We start from the raw sequence: 16,113 nt of genomic DNA, 5'->3' as shown, positions 1-16,113 counted from the left end.
ACAGTGGTATAAAAGTGACCTGCTTTCTGTCCCACTTCTTTCTACCTTTACCATGTCCATACCATAAAAACCATATCAATTCCACCAGATAAAATAATTACGATTTTAGATTGTCAAATTATTAGAAAATTAACCAAGCCATAATAATTTTTACAGTCAAATTATTAGGGATTTCAGCTTTTTTGACAGTCTTTTTTGACAGTTCATAAGTGATATGCTTACCAACTTGGATGATTGAAATATATAACGGTGACTTTCCTGAAGTCCCAACTCAGACATTCTTTGCTGTAGTATTGTATTGTTCTGTGTATTTTATCAAAAATGAAATTTTGAAAAGAGTTTGTTATGATTGGTTGGTCGCATTATTAGAGACTGAGAAAGTCCCAATGCCCATCAGTGGTTGAAGTGATAAGGGTATTAAAAATAAATTATGTTTTGAGAAAAAAATAGGGCGGCTGAATTGAGAGGGTTTTTACGGTATTCTATATGGATGATATCTCAATCGGAAATCATCCAATATTTTCATCCATATGAATATGAATCCATATTTGCATCCATATTATCATGATGTCGCCCTGAACTCATCTATATTTTATTGAGATAGATATCATTTTCAAAGTCAGTTTAGGTGTGGCATTGTGAACCATTCAAGCGATTGTTGAATTTCACAAATGATGGGAATAACCAACAAAAACGGCTGTGACCTTCACCTCATTCTACATCACACCAATCACACCTCATGGATCATTGAGAGCTAGTCATTAAGGAGAATTCAAATTTGAAAAAAAAAACATTCATTGTTGTCCAACGAGCTGTGAAAATGATTTCACTTTTGGAAGTTTTCCTCACACAGCTAATTAGTCTGTCCACACCCATAAATCGTATTGTTTAATGCATTCAAAACGAGGTAGTGATGAAAAATTGATGAAGAATTGAGTGGATGAAAATTGAACTAGGGCTGTTATCCTTTTTATGCATGAGTTCCAGATAGCAATATCTGTTGGCCATGATCTTTTCAATAAAAAATTAATTGTTGTTATTACTGAGAAAACAGTGGCCGCTATAGTTTGTATAGATCATACTTGATAATCACATTATTGTATGTACATATCACCTTGGCATGACAGAATATGGGACAGGGCTATCTCTACACTCAGATGCTTCATGCCCTCCCAATCACCATTTTCATGTCTGAATTTAGTTTGAATATAAACACAATCAAGCAAACTAATCCAAATCATTTTTTTTAATTTTGATTTTCTATGCAAATTTCAAATATGTTTCTAGTTTCCTGATAGGTTCAATGTAAGTTTTGCCAAAGTGTTAGAAAGATGTTCAAACTTGACAATGATCAGAAGTTCATCTGAGCTTGGACAGAATTCCAAACAGTGTAGTGTCTCAACACAAGATTTTGATAAATCTGCTCAACATTTGAATGTCTCTGACACTGTTCAGTGTATAAAAATTTCAGAATGTATCTTGTTGGATAGATTTTGTCACAGAAATGAATCCAAAACAGATCATATCAATTTCTGCTTCAAATGCATTTATGTTTGTTTAGCATCATTAAAAAAAAACAAACAAAAAAGTTAACTTTACAGGTAGTATGTGTACTATACATATATTTTCATTAAAAAGCGTTCATTTTTTCCATCAAGAAAATGAGCATAAGTTGCCACCTTTGAAAGAATTGAAAAATTGTAATGAAACATTGCCATTCTGAAACAAAAGACTTTGAAATCCCTTTTTAAATGTTTAATTGTGAAATAGTGTTATAAAAGGTATTTATGCCATTGGAATATTTGTTTCTGTTTTGTATACAACCCCTGAACCAGTATCCGGTCGGTACTATTACCCGGTCACTTCGCGGAAAGACGTTCCTCATTTTTTTCTCGCAATACCAATACAATATTCAATAATTGCCGTGTTTGATGGATACATTCATTGATAATCTGTTGAAGTTTCGGCGCAGTACGTATTGAACTTGAGCGGAATCGTCGGAATTCAAGAAGTGTGTACAATCGTTGTAACCTTCTACTGCACATGTTACGGTGGCTACGCAAGAGCCGCACTTTTAACATCGCCCTGCTGTCACTATTTTGTAGTTTTTCTACCAAAATTGCTGCTTTTGTACTTGTCATATCATCATGAACAGGTTCATATATCAGATTTCAAAACTGACGCAAACATTTACGCGCCTTTCCCATATGTCGGGAGGGATACTGTAGACCTGTAAACCGGTCACCTAGACTTGCTATACCCGTACGTTGGCACTGCAGTGCACTGTTGGCAATAAAGTACCGACTTCAGTGCTTTTTTTGCTCTGGAAATTCTCGTATTCATAATTTACCGGGGCATCTGAAATTGCGTACTTTTTATTTCAATCTCTTTTAAAACTTTTCCCTTCATGAAAAAAGGTATCTCTACTAATAAGGAGCCAAATATTTTATGAAAATATGCATGATGACAGAGCTTGTGGAAGTGTTGCAATATGACCGGTTACTGGTCCAAATGACAGCATACTGGTCTAGCGCACCCGATTGCTGGGGGATCTCTTTCACTTTGACCTTTTCCCAATTGACCCTGATTTATGATTGTTTGTTATGTCAGACCTCCAGTGCCAAAAAACATGGCGTTGTTCTAGTATCGGAGTTGCCGATGAAGCGCGAGTGTCGTTTTTTATAAAAGTGACCAGATACTGGTCCAGGGGGGGTGTACATTTTAGATTGTATGCTTCTTTTGTTGTCCTCAGGATTTGAAAAAAATGTATTCAATATGATCATGCATTTGAACAATACTATATAAAATCATCTTGTAAAATGAAACTATCATGTTCTGAATTATGACTAAAAGGTGAAATATTTAAAATTACAATGAAAAACAGGTAGCTATATTAAACATATTTTTTTACAAAGATAATTAAACTTCAATAATTAATCAGTGAATCAAAATATTGCATGACCAATTTGACTTGTGCCTGGATGATACACTAGAGAGGTTACTTGTACCTTCTTAAACTCCATAAATTGTAACTTTTGATGCGTTTTTCTTTTTTTCTCCCAAATCATGTAAATATTCCTGTCAATACAGCCTGTGTGTTTGTGATGTCCCATGTTATTGTATGCCGTTTGATGTTTGTCTACCTCAGAATTCATTTGTCAACAATAATATTACATGTGATCCACACCACATTGTGTTGGCAAGGCCACTATCTTACATTTGACATTTCAACATACTCTTGGGAGAAGACAAAGGTTAGGACAGGAAACCTACAAAGTTTATTGATATCTTCTGAGAGCATGTAGAAATGCTCAGAATTTGTTCTGTTAACACTGCCTGTATATGTAATTCCTCTATTATTGTGGATAATTCGTAAAATCTAGACTTCAAGTCATCACTAACCATGCAACAATGGGAGATTTCACTGTTCATAAAAAAAAAATATAAAATTTTTATATTAGGTAGGTACCGCTTCTGTACCTACGCCAAAAAAATCTGACAAACATTATTGTCTAGAATGAAATTACTGAAAATTTTTTACACTCATCCCAAAGTTACCCTGTCCGTGAAATTTCTTTCAACACAGAAATTTTTGCTACAACAGTTATTTAATGTATTCAAAATGACAGCTTGTCACACTATGACTGTATATAGAGTACTTTGAGTTGATGGAATATTAGCAAAGACAAAAGACTATTCTTGAATAAAGGAGGATACATTATCATGCCGCTTTCAATCCACGATAACAATCCAAGGGATAGGTACGTGTACGCTTAAAATCAAGTCCTAATAGATTCCACGCACGTCAACTAGCAGTGTTTTCCTTTGATAGTCTGGTACCACCTGTCTACTAACCCTGAGACCTTGCCAAACACCGTACACAATGATGAGAGACCTACATTTCAATGATGAAAGAACCCGCCAGACACTCACATTTCAACAATTTCTAAAAAAAAATACTCTTTAATCCTCAGGGTGATGTTTGCATCGTGGATTTAAAACTGCACATCAGCTGCTGAAAAAATATTTTCGCCCGGCAGATTTTAGTTTATAGACGACATGATAAATTGATGGGACAACAATGTATGAAACAACAGCCTGGCGGAATTTTAACAAGTTTGATAAAAGACATGTATTGAACTATTATATCAGAGAAAAATCGATCTCAGTCTAAAGAAAACATTACAGCACAGCTGTTTTTGGAGATGTAGATCTTGGTTGCATCAAAAATATATGGGCAGTTTTAATACAGGAATTTGAAAATGAAACACTTTATCTATATTTTCTTTACCGAGCAAAAGATTGACCCCTTTCCTTTGTCTGTAGTATGTTTTCCTTCTGTTTGGAAAATTTGTCAATTCATCAATATTATGCTGAACGTTTCAGTTTCCATTGAGGGTCAGACAAGAAACTTCTAAAAAAAATGCAAGGATAAGACGAACTACAAGGGTGTCATGGGGTCAGAGGTCATCCAGTTTCATCACTTCAAACGGCAAGCGCTGTTCCACCCAATTCATTTCAATTAAGTTATGGGGTGTAACAATATGGCTTTGGTAATTGTCCAAACAAAAATTATTTGCCTCCAACGTGAATATGTGAAAATATTACATGAGGAAACAAATAACTAAATTTGTAGGTCATCAAATTATTTTGTTGCTGTGCAGTCAGTATCCTGACCAGTTATTCTGATAAAAAAATGGAACAACTAAATATTTGATCAGGTGTTATTTTATAGTAGGTCAGCGTTATTGTCAATGACTTTGTGACCGCTACTAAATTATTCATGCTTTGCAGTACAGGAATTACAATTAATTTTCAGAAATTATTCTATGAGCCCTGGGGAACTGAAATATAGAATTTATTGAAACCTATGATTAAAAATAATGATGCACAAGTTAATTACACTGTTTGCGACAGGAATTAGGGCTGAGTTTTTATCATACAATGACTGTTAATTTCATAGGCGGGGTCAAAATTAAACTTCATCTCCGTATGATACATGGCTTGGACGACATACGTATGTAGGCAATATTTGCCTTTGGGTACATGTACTTTGTTTGAAGGATAACTGAACACAGCTAATTTGCTAGCTGCAGGATTATCTTTGTGAATGGTATCACTTCTGGAGTCACTCGTCTTATAAATATGTTCACAGGTATACCGACGGAAAGGTGTCATAAAAATATAGAACCTGGGTCAAAACTAATTACTTTTGTAAATTCACATTTTACAGGTGTAAGAGAATTCTGTTAACTGTTTCGCCTCCATCGATCTGTGTATAGGTCCACCCAAGTTATCAAAAACAATGGCAATACCAATGTCTGGTAGCAAAAAAGGGTTAATAAAATTACTTCTAGACATTCTCATGCACAGTATCATCATTTTTTCCCTCCAACTTGTTGATCCATTCACAGGCTGTTGCGCGCCAACGTGTGAAGTGCATCTCTGAAAATATCAAGGGTCATCGAGAATTAGGAAGATGCTCAAACATCAAGCAGGATGTGTGTGTATATCATTCTTTGGTATCCTAGTTCTTTAGGATTGTGTCATTTCTATGCAATAACACAGGCAGTCATGCCCTGTCTTGCAGTCAGCTGGTTGCCAGAACTTTGGATCAGCTGGTGGACAGTAGACAAACTGTGCTATTGGTATATATGTATCTGTGGTTTTAGTATGTACACCATTTTAAAAGCATCGCTCAAAGGAGGAAGGAAGCAAGATCAATTTCAGACAGTATTTGGATCTAATACCCAACAAGTGGACCTATCATTAACTAATATTTTAAATCAAGGACAGCATTTAATCCAAGTTTGTGATCGCCACCCCCACGCCCAATCATACATTCCTGCCTTGTTTATAACACCTACCACCATACCATCTCACTAACCCATACCCATTCATTGAAAATTTCATCATATATGCTTTGATGACTTGCATTGTTGTCTCACTGTGCTTTGATCTCTCAGAACCAATTACAAGTCCAGCATTTCCACACATATTATACATGTATCTCTTTGTGCCAATGGTTGCTTTTGATGCGATGATACCACGCTGTCAGTGCCTGAGGCTGTTTCAGCAATTGATTTGCAGTATGAAGCTGCATTCATGTCGATGAATCGTACCCACTGTAGTTTGATATTCATTACAAATCTGGGTCATGTGAACAGTTTTCCAGACCTGGATTTCAAATCCAATGATGAAAATTGAGAAAATCCATCATTGTCAGGTATCAGTATGCAACCTGACTATTGCTAATAAACATTCAATTTGATATTATTTTATTATATTTCATGACATTAATTATTACATATTAATATTAGAATTATATTACTACATTCATTAGTTATGAACTTTGCATGTCAAAAACAGTTGTTAGTCCCCACGGACACCGTCCGGGGGGACTTATAGGTTTGGTCATGTCCGTGCGTGCGTCCGTGCGTGCGTGCGTCCGTCCGTCCGTCCGTGCGTCCGTCCGTTCACGCAGATATCTCAGAGATGCCTGGAGCGATTTCATTCAAACTTGGTACAAGGATTACTCCATATGTCATACATATGCACGTCAATTTGATTTGTGATACGATCCAATATGGCCGCCAGGCAGCCATGTTATTACGATTTTTTCATGTACAGAGCCATAACTCAGACATGTTTCAACCGATTTTATTCAAAGTTGGTACAAGGACATTGACCAATGTCATAGATATGCATGCTGATTTGTTTTGTGATACGACCCAATATGGCCGCCAGGCAGCCATTTTGTTACGATTTTTTCATGTACAAAGCCATAACTCGGGCATATCTCAACTGATTTTATACAAAGTTGGTACAAGGACATCGACCTATGTCATACATATGCATGTCGATTTGTTTTCTGATACGATCCAATATGGCTGCCAGGCGGCCATTTTATTACGATTTTTTCATGTACAGAGACTAACTCAGGCATGTTTCAACCAATTTTATTCAAAGTTGGTACAAGGACATTGACCAATGTCATAGATATGCACGTCAATTGGTTTTGTGATACGATCCAATATGGCTGCCGTGCGGCCATTTTGTTACGATTTTTATGTACGAAGCCATAACTCAGGCATATCTCAACCAATTTTATTCAAGTTGGTACAAGGATATTGACCTATGTCATACATATGCACATCGATTTGTTTTGTGATACGATACAACAAATTAAATTAATGCCAATTTGCATTTACATGATGAACTTTTGTTTTTAGGGTGAATGTCCAGAAGCACTGCATCAAACTTATAAAGTATGGTACCAGTGATAATCTATCAGTGTTATGATAGGATGCAAAAATGTTTTGCAACATCCTGTTGATTAATTCCTAGTTGACTCATTTAATGACCTTTAGGATGGTGGCCTACATTGGTTTTATGTTTTCATCACCATGGAACTCATTCTTGGCCATTGAGCGCCATCTGTATCAAAGTATTTTTATCACAGACCTAATTAATGAAGAGGACTCTATCCTCTCTGAGGACTTGTAATCAAATACCCATTAACAAGTGGGGACTGTGTCATCAACGATGACTTGTTTAACCATAAAGTTATAACAAGGCCAGAAAGCTTTCCATACAAAACACAGTTCTTGACACTGGTGTTAAGAAAGTCAAAGTAAGATTCCAGAAAACTGATCATTATTACCTATAAGTTTTCAAGTTATTTGTTTGCAGACAGCTTAGTAATACAAAAGTGATTGACCAAAAACAACACAGTAGCATGTTCCCACCACCGAATCTGCAAACTTTTAACACTATCAAATTTCTTGATTGGTTCTTTTTACCAATTTTATGCAGATTGTGATTTTGACTAGACTGGCATATAAAACCAATCAAACCAAGTTTTTCTTTGAAATATGATTTAACACAAGGTGTATGTAATCACATTCCTCTTCCTGAAGCCAGCAAATATAATGCTCTCTTTAGCCAACCAGTGACCTGGCACTATCTGATATCCTATGAGAATATCATGCTTTGATCGCCTTCCACAATCACCACACACTCAAGGTGCATGTAATAATTGTGGACTTTTCCATTTGTGGTCTGTAACTGTGACCTGAGATTAAACCAATTCTGAAATCTAAGTAACAGATTTTGAGGCATTAAATATTAAACCACTGTCACATCACAGTACCAAAGCAGATCAAAATAATATCTTAATTCACAATAACACAAAAATAACTGGTTGTGATAATGTGCAGGTGATGTGCAGTTGTTGCTATTAGCAACAAATGACTCACACACCATTCCTCATAGGTCATATCTTGTGACAAAATATGTGACAAATCCAATTAGTAATATATAAAATTCATTTTTTACATTCCAGTCGTCCACTCATAATGCATTATGATATAGACAAAATTTTTTTCTGTGACACTATCTCATAGAAATGTGTCCGTTTCTTTGTCACTATGCAAAGTCTTACTGAAAAAGGCTAAATTTTTCAGGTTTCATTTGAGTACAATCAACAATTATTTAAGTGATGACTGTATTTAAACTAAATCGCTTGGTATCTATAAGAACTAAATAGCTGTCGGCAAATTTCATGAATGGTAATATATTACAAAGACCTCAATCTACACGCAGTGATCCTGCATTTAGGGACCTAATATTGTCTTTTATAATCCACAGAAGAGTTACATGTATGCAAATCAAAATGTAAGCAGAATGGTGGATAGTCTAAACTTGAATTCTTATTAATATTGAACAGCAAAGGTTTCAAAAATAAATTGTTCCTCTGTACAAACTTCTGTTTCGTTAAAGATTTTACGGAAGTGGTTTTGATTATCAGTTATCAGATCAGATTTCAAACTTATTACAAAGAGCTGCCACAAAACTATCAACTTTAGCATACATCAGAGTACATCACCTAGGATATTTCAAGGGTTGTTTGATTTATGGCACTCTGCAAGTCAAAAGGGATAAAATGTATTCATGTCTGCTCTTGTGTAATATTTAAGGTAGACTGCACTTCAGGGACAGATATTCAAACTCTCAAATTTCTACAATTCTTTTCTGATCTACCACTTGTTTGGGCTCATTTCAAAGCTCTTGGAGAAAGAAAAACTTTTACCGTTTTAGTTTTTCAAAATCCATAATTTAATTTTCCCCATAGAGTTCAGTAACACAGGGATGGCAGCCATTTTGAATTTCAAATGTCACAAAATGTTGGGTAATTTGTTTTGCTAGTTCCAAACTTTGCATGGTGACCCCTGATTTTTAGCGTTGATTTGGTAAGAGAATGGTCGACAGTTTCATTAGGAAAGTTTGAGCAAAAGGTCAAGTCTTTCATTTTTGAGGCACATACTACCTGAAGCAATAAACCATACCCAAGGACTGTATACTACAAGATTTTTACCAGTTCACAACAATTATTCAAAAGCGATAGTGAGTGCACATATGGAGTGAACAGTGGTCTATATGAGTGGTATACCCATTGCGGAGGCGGTTTATTGTTATTATATCAGAACTATGTATTCAAATTCAGGCATGCGACATCAATAAATGAATTTTTCTCTTGCCGAGAACTTGTGCGTGTTCCAGCCATGCGGTATCCCAAATATAGCACAGCTATTTTCACGTCTCAACCAATGAGATCACAGTGACTGTATTTGCACCATCAATATACTGGTATGGTATGGTATAATATCTATTTTTACTTCTCTTTTTTCCAACAAACGTGAATGCATCATCGTTCAATCCTTTTGTAAAAAATTGAGTATTTTGATCATACTATTGCCAGAGTTATATACAGCGACAGAATTGTGAAAAGATCCATTTTGTTTTAATACAGTAGTGTGTACTAGTAATATCAATGGTAAAGATTCAGACGCACTATAGGACTGTGGGTAATTTATAAAGTGATACCAAGGACATTCAATTTGGTTCTTGGAAGTAAGTATTAAGGATTCATCAATCCAATCAGCATCCTACTGATACTGCCAATCCATCGAGCAATCTACCAATTCCCAAAATGCATTATTTATTTATTCTGAAGCGGCACATGGCCTCAGCATACCTTGGTAAAATACCCCCTTTTATAATTTTCGTCGGAATTTTCAGAAGCAAAGCTATAAATTAAGGAGACTCGGCATATAACTGTATAATTGTACATTACATAGTTTCAGTCTGAGCCAAATTTTTTCACATAATTACAAAATATCATCAGTGAGATAATAAAAGCACCCTCATAAATTTTGATCATTTTTCTACTGTTTTTCTGCAAAAAGAAAATTCCGTAAAGTAATCATTCCAGGTCCACCGACACCTTCAACGTCAGACTTGTGTCTCAGAATAACAGAATAACAAATAAGAAGATAAAGCCACAGTGCCTTGTGTTCAGTTTCCCTGAGGGTTCAAATGTACAAGCCCTTCAATTATTCACAGGACTTGCATAGTCAGGAGGGTCATACTGGCAAGACGCTTCATCCTAATAGTCTTGCAATAGTTGAGAATCTAGCCTTGATGTACAGAGGCATGAAATGTCCAACTAGATTCTAGCCTATCTCTTCAAAGGAATAGGCAAATTTAACAGTCAACTCCAAGTTTGAATGACATATGTCTCAAGAATACAAACCATGCTTGATCTGTCATACATGTAAAAGAATCATAGAGTTCAAATGTTGACCAGTTCTTCCACCTGTTTTTGATTCCAACTTTTCTTTCATTTCTTAATTTCCAGCTTAAAATTGCCACTTTACACTTCACTTGCAGCCATTTTGTTAAGTTCATCGAAGCTGTCACACTTTTCTAGGTCTACTTTCTGTTCTCTTTTGATAGAAGGCATTGGATTTCTCGTCAGTTTCTTTCATCATGTGGTCAGTCTTTTCATCATCTTCCACTGCAGTGTATTCTGATCCGTAGACCCATCCTCTTGTGACAAGCGCCTGTAATAATTATCAATCACTTATCATCACTGAAGTCTCAAACACTGAATACAATCGGCTCAGCCGCCAAAAAAGTTGACAGGTATAATGTAGTGAAGAATGACATAGCACATAAAGTCCAGTCAAGCGTGAGACGACCAGACTTATAGACTGGTATCTCCTCAGCCACAAACACAGATGGTTTGTAACCAAGCTGACTTTTATGCATTCTCCATGGCGTACAACAAACAATTAAAGCTAAACCACCATAGTTGAACATGCTTATTGAGTGTCAGGGTGGCCTTCAGAGACATCCGGAGAACCCTGCCTGCAACTTACCCCCTAACAAGGTCTGCAGAGGGAAGAGAATATAGATCTGTCTGTGTGACAGTTGCATACAATGAAACTCTTGTCGTATCCCAGCTCTCCCCAAAAAAAACCCACTTCCCCGCCACCCCACAATGTGACCTCCACTCCATGCCCCTCATGAAAACACTTTCCCGACCCTTGAGACCATGCAGTGGAGGTCTTGATTCTGATCTCTTTGTCAGTTCTATATTTACCTTTTTATTGGAAAGAGATAGAATTGTCCTGTGATCTTCACAACACGCAAATGACTATCACAGCGCATTTCCTGTCAGCCTTGCTCCAGGACTGTCTCTCCTCTCCCTCATGCAGAGTGCAAACCTTGGATTTTTATGCAATCTACACACAGTCACTGCAATAGCTTTGCCACCAGTGTGCTATCAGACCCACTTTCAACCAATCAGAAAGCTCATGTCCCTTGATACTCACCTATTGCCCTCCCACAATGCAACGGTCATAATGTCCAAGTTTCTTCAAATACTAAGGATCCCAGCTGTTCCGTTTCTTTGAAAGGGTACATGATCCTGAGCATGTCATGAAATGTCACAGAGTTGTCATAGTGTTATTCTGTGGTTACATCTGACATATCCCATACTTGCAGTTAATGATGTGTATCAAATATGCCATGAAAGGTTAATTAATAAAGCTGTTCGGCAATGTTACAACGAGTTATCTAATCTACATGAGAGTTTAGGGGGGGCTGTAAACTGAGAGACCAATTGTGTAGTTGTTATTGGATGCAAGTTGTCAAAACAAATATGAAAAAATTCTTGATATTAAACCATGCAGATGGTGTTACTCACATGTGCTGACCTTGACTTTTCAACTTGTTTATATCATATTGTAAAGTTAACCGCCGGTATCACTGGATTTGGGACAATTGCATCCCTTCGGTCATATCAGGATTTTAACCATCCTCTGGCCTTTTGGTGTCCCTCTGTCAACGGTGACTGCACTTTCAATTGCATTTATCAACTGGTAGAGCCAGACCATTAGAAAAAGATGGATTGATATCAGTAAAATTTATGATGAGGAAAGGCGTCTGTAGGGTAGAACCAGACAATGCTGAGCCAAGACTGATAACAAAATATATTTAATCTATTCAGGTCTAGTCATTCAAAAATTAGATGAAAAAGCAAGGTACAGGGAACATCACTGTGAAACACAATACACATTTATATATGTCTTACATAGGGATACTTACTTCAATGAATATCACATTGATATATGGTTTTTAGGATCTGCTATTATTAAATTCTAATAAAGCTAACTTTTGAATTAACAAAGTCATTCAACATCTGTCTTGTATTTTAAAACCTTGAGAATAAAAGACATAACAGTTCCCAAGTTACCCACAATGCAGTGTGGTAGCTCAGGAAGTAGTTGTTACAAGTATGGTGTATTAATACAAAAATATCAGCATACAGTGTATGCACCACCCAACTCACTGTATATTGGTCAAGTCAATATCACAGTTTGAAAGAGAAAATCTGTGAAGTGGTTTGAAATGACGTAGATGGGTAATGAGTTGTTGAAATTGGCGCTTCATTGTGTCAGCTTCAACAGTTTTTCCAACTCAGAAACTGTGACATAATAAACACAATTAACATACTCTTCACACGCACACTGTTATATCCCAAGTGAGAATTTACTTATCGAGTTCAATCAACCAAAATATCTCATTTTCCAGCAGACTATACACATTCACTGACAGCAAGAAAACATATTTCATTGTACAAAAGATAAAGACTCGTTATCTTTGATGCAGCTACAGCTATCTAGCTATCTCCAGTATGATATGGTTATGCTTGATGCCTTAGCAGTGCAAGGCATTTATGTGTTTTGTAAAATCCATATCTTGTTAGTGTTTTTTAAAAAACCTACCTTCAAAGCTCATATTAGCAGGACTTTTACTGTCTGTTTTGTCATAATATTATTTTTCATTAATAACTCACATTTTGAAACCACAAAGTTTTTTTCCAAATATTGCTTAAACATAAAGAAAATAATTGAAAATAAGACTAAGAGAAATGAATAAATGTTACTGCATATTAAGTTTTCACTAATCACGTATATTAAGCCATAAAACTGCTTTCCCATAATCCCTGATAAAACAAGTGCACTGTTTGAAAAAAAGAATTAAATATAAGAATGAATACTCAAATATTTGACTTTAAACCAGTTAAGTGATGATTAAATTTCCTAGAAATTCAGTGACAGTGCTGGTTTGGTCTGATATTATCAGCTTACACTATATTGTGAAGCCAGTAGAATCATTATTTGACGTGAAAATCCGGAGCTTTGTCTTCAACATTCTTCTAGTCGTGGTTTGATGTAAGATGTACTAGAAACAGGAACAACAATTGGATGTGGTCTTTCAGTGTAGAAGTGTCAAGGTTCCTACGGTGAAAATAACATGAATGATGTACCATGTATTTTTAGAGCATTCTAATTTTTAGAGATGTGAAATTTACATCTGTTTCTCATTACCATGTTCGTGACGTATACAACTCTACTTCAATGTCATTGCCCTTCGTGTCATTCACTGACATAGACTGATTTTGCACCTATTCCGCCATGGCATTGAACTGATGAAAAAAATATGTATTTTCATCATCCAAAAACTAAAATTCTATTTGACTGCTGAAATTGGATTATTGTATCAAAACCATATTAGTTAAATGAAATTTTAAATTTTTTTAAAGGTAGCAGATATACAACATTAAGTAGTTAGGAATTGTTGTAATGAAGACCATTACAAAATTTACTTCAAATTGAAGACTAAAAAAATGACAATTTATTCTTGGTCTTTATCATCAAATGAGATAGAAATTCCAAGAAACGGAGTTACATGTTCTTCACTCGATAGAAGCAACACAAAAACTTCAATTCATGTACCCTGGAGGCGTCTCATACCCTTCAAAATATTCCATCCATACAACTTGTATTGAATTTCTAGTCTTCTCTCGTCAATGCAGATTATCATCCGTGGTGACAGGGACGCCGACGACGTGAAGGAAATGCTACGGTGTGTACATTCCGTCTTCATTCCCAACAAGGTTGTGATATTCGCCGACGGCAACCAGGATAGCTGCCTGTACAAGAGCCTGGAAGTGTTGCCCACACTGGAGAAGCTGGACGGGAAAGCTACAGCCTACGTCTGTGAGAATTACTCCTGCCAGTTACCTGTGACGAGTGTAGGAGAATTGAAAAAACTACTGGCAGCAAAGTAGATTATTCAATACAGTACTGGTCATTCTGGGTGTAATATTGACCTGGAAGTGGTCATATTGACCTGTTGAAGGCAGTTATTTATGATATTAACATGTCATGGCATCATCTATTCATGAATGACGACAGTATAGTGTCCAAGCTATTGATCTGCGAATGTTTTAGTAAAAGCACATCTTAAAGGTACTTTTTTATTTTTTTAAAGTTTACTAGCAAAAACATGACTTCTGCAGGTGGGCTATCGACACAGCATTTTAAACACTGCCACCCCTACATCCTTGTAAATGGGTCCAATACTGTCATAGAAAACGATAAGATTGTACCAGTGTTTGGTTGTGAGGGATTTAATCCTTTAACCATGTCCCATGTGGTTCAACCCTATTGTCTTCAGAAGTGTGATTGGACCTCTACACATTGAAATAGGGGTGGAAGTGTTCTAACAAGGTTACTGGTCAGATATTATATATTGATTGCTTGACCCAGATTTTGATTGATGATGAATTTTGCAATGAAATGTAAAGGAATATATGTGAGATACAATCAAAGCATGTCTGTCATCATTTTAGGAATTATTTTTCAGGCATGCTCTGTTTGAAATATTGTTACAGTCACTGTTTGAAATGTTCTTACCACACAAAGAAATAAGGACTGTTGATTAATTGTTATTGACTTCTACACAAGTATATTGTGTGTCTCAGATCTTCAGAAACAGTTACACAATATCAATCAATTTTGGAATGAATTTGGCAATGAATTTGGCAATTCCAAACTTCATACACTAGGTGACATGTAAGTGTTAATTTGCTAATTACGAGTAGCTTTGACTGGTACCAATTGCAACAATGGATTCTTACAACCAGTCAGATTATTTAAATTTGCAAATCAGGTCTGTCAATAGCCAATCACATTTTGATATTTGGTGCAGGGATTTCCAGTAGCCAATCATAGGATAGGATAGGATAGGATTGAAAAGTGAAACCTACTGGGAATAGGTTTTCCATTCAAATAACAAATACCGCTGTCAGAATGAATTAATTTTTTACTAACTTTTTGCATTGTATCAAACCTATATTGTGAAATGTAATTTATGCAGACTTGGACAAGACTCAGCAGAGAGTGTCTCATTTCTCTAGTCATATCAAGCTTTCCAATTTTTTTGCATTTTGCTGCATGATTTTGTGGTCATCAATTTAATCCAGTAAATTTGTAACCGCAATCACAGTGTTATCATTCTCCACAGCTGTGTTTTTGTGTTTGCTTTGCAGAGGAGATATTTCTACTGGGTACATTTTAATAAAGCTGGTTGAAATGAAAGATGCAAACGTTTATCTGTGATTTTATCTCAAGTCAATAATTACATACTTCCCCAGTGACATCCAGCATGAAATATGTCTGAAAATGTCCGAGTTGCCAACAATAGGTTTACAGTGATTTTCTGTTCTACAGCAATGCTAACCTCGCACTTTGGCAAAACTTAAGTATAGTGGATGTATGCTAGGCTGTAGTGCAATTGAACATTATCTTTAAGGGGCATGTCTATATATAGACACCTAAGCCAATCACGGATTTCTACTGTCCCATGAAGGGGACATGACCCAGTGTACTACATTTGCACTCAGATTTTTCATAATTA

General features: G+C 36.0%; 1 protein-coding gene and 1 long non-coding RNA gene across 4 annotated transcripts in view; one reads left to right on the top strand and one right to left on the bottom strand.

Annotated features, from left to right (window-relative positions):
* Positions 1-15,794, top strand: part of LOC139151860 (spermatogenesis-associated protein 20-like) — a 119,539-nt gene extending 103,745 nt beyond the window's left edge. For all 3 annotated transcript variants that reach the window (XM_070724889.1, XM_070724887.1, XM_070724888.1), the window contains one exon: positions 14,228-15,794. In XM_070724889.1, the coding sequence (XP_070580990.1) occupies positions 14,228-14,482 (255 nt within the window). In that variant the 3' untranslated portion in view covers positions 14,483-15,794. The remainder of the gene's footprint in view (positions 1-14,227) is intronic.
* Positions 10,774-12,161, bottom strand: LOC139151863 (uncharacterized). The gene is made up of 3 exons (XR_011556502.1): positions 12,053-12,161; positions 11,679-11,773; positions 10,774-10,904 (listed from the first exon to the last, which is right to left on the bottom strand). It is a non-coding gene; the product is annotated as an uncharacterized lncRNA (long non-coding RNA).
* Positions 15,795-16,113: the final 319 nt, after the last annotated feature.

Source organism: Ptychodera flava, chromosome 15, assembly GCF_041260155.1.
Source record: "Ptychodera flava strain L36383 chromosome 15, AS_Pfla_20210202, whole genome shotgun sequence".
Lineage (NCBI taxonomy): Eukaryota > Metazoa > Hemichordata > Enteropneusta > Ptychoderidae > Ptychodera > Ptychodera flava.
The sequence above is the reverse complement of the archived record's forward strand: the minus strand, read 5'-3'. Positions and strand labels throughout refer to the sequence as shown.